General features: G+C 32.8%; 1 protein-coding gene across 1 annotated transcript; it reads left to right on the top strand.

Annotated features, from left to right (window-relative positions):
• Positions 1–1,778: 1,778 nt before the first annotated feature.
• LOC128199234 (uncharacterized) lies at positions 1,779–3,783 on the top strand. Its single transcript, XM_052887875.1, has 2 exons — positions 1,779–2,036; positions 2,208–3,783. Exons 1-2 carry the CDS (start codon positions 1,816–1,818, stop codon positions 3,460–3,462), a joined length of 1,476 nt encoding a protein of 491 aa, XP_052743835.1. The 5' UTR covers positions 1,779–1,815; the 3' UTR covers positions 3,463–3,783.
• Positions 3,784–4,273: the final 490 nt, after the last annotated feature.

Raw genomic sequence — 4,273 nt, 5'->3', positions numbered from 1 at the left:
AGGCACTTAAAAACAACTTTGAAATCACTACAGTCACTTCAATTCTATTCATAGGTATTGATAAGTATATGGTTTCATAGTCCGCAGAATAAAATCTCTCAAATGCATCTGTGTGAATGTGACTTTATATTGTCACCATTGTATTGTCACCATTACAGACAAAAGATATGCACACACATAAATCATCAACTCTAAACATTAGTCAAAAGACATGCAAATTACTCTGCTTATCCACATGAATTAATTAGCCTAAGGCGGGTGTTCTTTCTGCGTTATCTCGTGAGTAAGCTTCGCGATAGGTCGTATCGAGCACTTAAGATACAAAGGGTTGACGGGACTGCACTCAACAGAATTTTTCTCAACATGTTACCATTTTTACTTATTTTTATTAATTTTGTAGTTTTGTGCATAAATGGATGTCTACTATATTAGAGTAATTTGTCCCAGGTAGCGATTAGCGTTAAATAACGTAGGCTCCAAATAATAAAACACTTTAATTGACTATTACTGGACTGACGACATCAAGCGAGTCGCAGGGATTCGCTGGATGCAGGTGGCTCAGTATCGTGATGTTTGGAAGTCCCTACAAAAGGCCTATGTTCTGCAGTGGACGTCCATTGGCTGATATGATGATGATGGTGATGATGATGATGATGATGAATTGACTATTAAGCCTACCGTTACAGTAAAACAACTGCCGCGTTTAGCACCCGCAATAACTTAGTCATACTACAAAATGCATAGCTTTTTTTTTTTTTTTATTCTTTACAAGTTAGCCCTTGACTACAATCTCACCTGATGGTAAGTGATGATGCAGTCTAAGATGGAAGCGGGCTAACTTGTTAGGAGGAGGATGAAAATCCACACCCCTTTCGGTTTCTACACGGCATCGTACCGGAACGCTAAATCGCTTGGCGGTACGTCTTTGCCGGTAGGGAGGTAACTAGCCATGACCGAAGCCTCCCACCAGCCAGACCCGGACAAATTAAGAAAATCTCAATCTGCCCAGCCGGGGATCGAACCCAGGACCTCCGTCTTGTAAATCCACCGCGCATACCACTGCGCCACGGAGGCCGTCTAGTCATTTTACATCTACATACATATTACGTCTATGTGTGTGCTATCATATCCACTGGTCTATCGCTTGCCGTGATAGCTCAGTGGATATGACCTCTGTCTCCGACTACATAATTTCATCAAGTTCCATTGAGTGACAGCCTCCTATTTAATCTAAATAGAGAGATAATACATAAATGATGTAAAAAAATCTCAAAGTCCTTCCATCAGAGCTAAGGACCATGTTAACGTCATAGCAGTGGCGAAGGATGGAATTTTTACGAAGGTAAGCCGTCCCAAAGAAAAGGAAATTCATACCGCTTCATACAAACTCCGAATTCTCGTACATCCATAATTCCATACATACGTATTCATTACAATAATGACTAAGTATAATTATGGATTTTTAAAAGGTAACCCGGGAATCAGCCTGAATGGACTCTTCGCCGCTGCGTGTTAGGCACATAGATTTCTCTGTAACGTAATTGGTTTATTTCACGATGTCACAAAAGATATCGCAGAAACAGATGGTTGTGAGGGGTACTCATTTTAATAGTTAATAGCAATAATTAGTTAATTAGTATAATTAAAAAAAAAATATCATAATGAGTATCCTTTTTACGATATATTAGTTAAGTAGCAACTATATTAAAAGTATATGCCTGACTGTATAAAAACATCGTAAAGCTCAAAGTAGTAACATTAGATAACTGACTATCTGATAGTATTGGTCATTTTCTGCTCTTTAATCTGCTTTAAATGGAAAATACAAGTGAAATGTGTGTTAGCGCATTCTTTGACTCAGTTGAAAATGAAATGTATGAAATATGTGAAAACTATGAAAAACTCAACGAAGTTAGTACTTTATTTAACTCGTCGAATGATTCAGAACTCAACGAAATCATGGAAAATTGCCTTCTAGATTCTACAGATGACAAAAAACTGTATGAATTATGTGAAAACTTTGAAAATACTATGATGTAAGTATTTTTATTCATGTTTTAGTTTTATTAGAATTTTTATATGTATTTTGGTTAAAATGGTTATTATTCTACTAAACACATATTGAAATTAAACCTATCTATTATGCACACAAACCACGGTTAGTTTTACTGTAACTTACAAATAATTATGGTTTATGTTTGTTCTAGTCCAATGCAGCAAGCGATTCAAACTAGTGGAACTCTTAAACGACCCAATGATTCTGGATCAAACAACGCTTCAAAAATAGTGAAATATTCTGAACAAGCCTCATCATCCATTGAAAATACTACTTTTTCACATGAACAAATAGAAGGTATCAAAATAAGATGTGATCTATGCCAAATTTATATTAACCAAAAGTTTTTTGTTAGCCATCTTAAAATACATAAAAATAATCATTTTAAATCTCATGCATCTCTATCAAATGTTTCATTAATAGACTCTGCTTGTGGACAAAGAAAAATATCTTATAAAATAAATAACAAAACTAATCATCCTTCAGACTTACCATTTAAAACGTCTGAAGAATTTATTAATTCTATAAAAAATGATATTTTAGTACTAATACATGAGTCCATCAAAGAATATATTGCACTGAAAGTAAATTTTATTCTGCATGCAGATTTTATACAACCAACTAAACAAACAACAAATTCATTCGAAATTAAATCTTCGAACTACACAATTTTTCATGGAGATGATCTAAATCTTTTTATTTTATCATTAAGTGAAACTTTTACAACCAAAATAAGTTCTTTTGAGCGAAAGGACAACAGTTGGAGCATAACAAATATAAAACTTCTACATATGAATGTAAATAAATGTAATCTGCTTCGTGATACATCGTTTATTGATTTACCTCAAGATATAAAAAGAAAAAAAGCTATAATCAATGTTAAAAATGCTGACCACATGTGTTTCAAATGGGCATTACTTTCTGCTTTATATCCCCCTGCAAATAATAAAACAGACAGAATCTCGTCATACAGAATGCATTGTGATAAACTCAAGTTCGATGGTATCTCTTTTCCGATTAAATTAACTGATATATCTGAAGTAGAAAAACAAAACAACATAAGTATTAATGTGTTTGGATTAGAATTTAACAAAGAAAAGAAATCGCATAGTGTTATAGGTCCTTTATATTTCACAAAATCATATAAAAGTCCTCATGTTAATTTATTGATGATTTCTAATAAATCGAATTCACATTATTGCTATATTAAAAATATGTCACGTTTGATTAGTAAACAAATTTCAAAACGGGATCATGCTATTTATCTTTGTGATAGATGTCTTATACATTTTCATACACAAGAGAGATTGGACAATCATCGCAAAAGTTATTGCTCGTATGCTGATCCAACAAACAAAAATTGGTTTGGGCAACCTTCTTCAAAAAATACAACAAAGTTCAATTAAAAATTGAAATTATATATCATTCGTGTTCAACTTAAATAATAAGCAATCCAGACCCTAACAATAAACCAGTGCCCATTGGGCAGGGTTCATTAAATGGTTGATATTAGATTTATATGGGAGACTACTCGGTTACTATTTCGATTCGTGAGACAACAATCTCAATATCACAAGCAAATTCTAAAAAGAAATACAAGAAGGTAGTATCTCAATACTAGAAGGATTCCAAATGATTAAGTCAGTTAGTAGTGTTATAGTTAATAATAGTCTTATGGTATAATATGTTTACGGGTTATGAAGTGATCAATTTTTTAAAGATTTCAGCTGTAGGACGTTATGGAATGGTATATTTATTTATTATGTTTATGTCAATGTTGCATTAGTTTAATTATGTAGTATAGTACAACGAACATAGATATATGAAATGGTTGTAAAATTTACTTATGTTTCTGCTGATAATAAATGTATAGACAAAAGTATAGAAAAACAGTTTTATTTAAACCGAATAAATCGCATAACTAATACAAGAAGGTAATTTAGACGAACGAAGTAATTAGTAATGAGATCAGTAATTACTAATTAGCTAACGATCTAGGAATGTTTTAGCAGATTTAAGCTGCTGTTAAGATATCCATTCTGTAAGATAACAACGCGTGTGTCTTAGGCCCTCAGACTAATTATATAAGAACTAGTATCGCATCTAAATTCACAAACAAAATTGTCTGTAATTTTTTTAGGAAATCAACCTTAGATTTAGTATATACCTTAGACAACCTGTAGAAGTTGTTGTCCCTTGTTTACACCATTCAACTAC

Source organism: Bicyclus anynana, chromosome 20, assembly GCF_947172395.1.
Source record: "Bicyclus anynana chromosome 20, ilBicAnyn1.1, whole genome shotgun sequence".
NCBI classification, from domain to species: Eukaryota; Metazoa; Arthropoda; class Insecta; order Lepidoptera; family Nymphalidae; genus Bicyclus; species Bicyclus anynana.
This window is presented reverse-complemented; position numbering and strand designations above follow the sequence as displayed.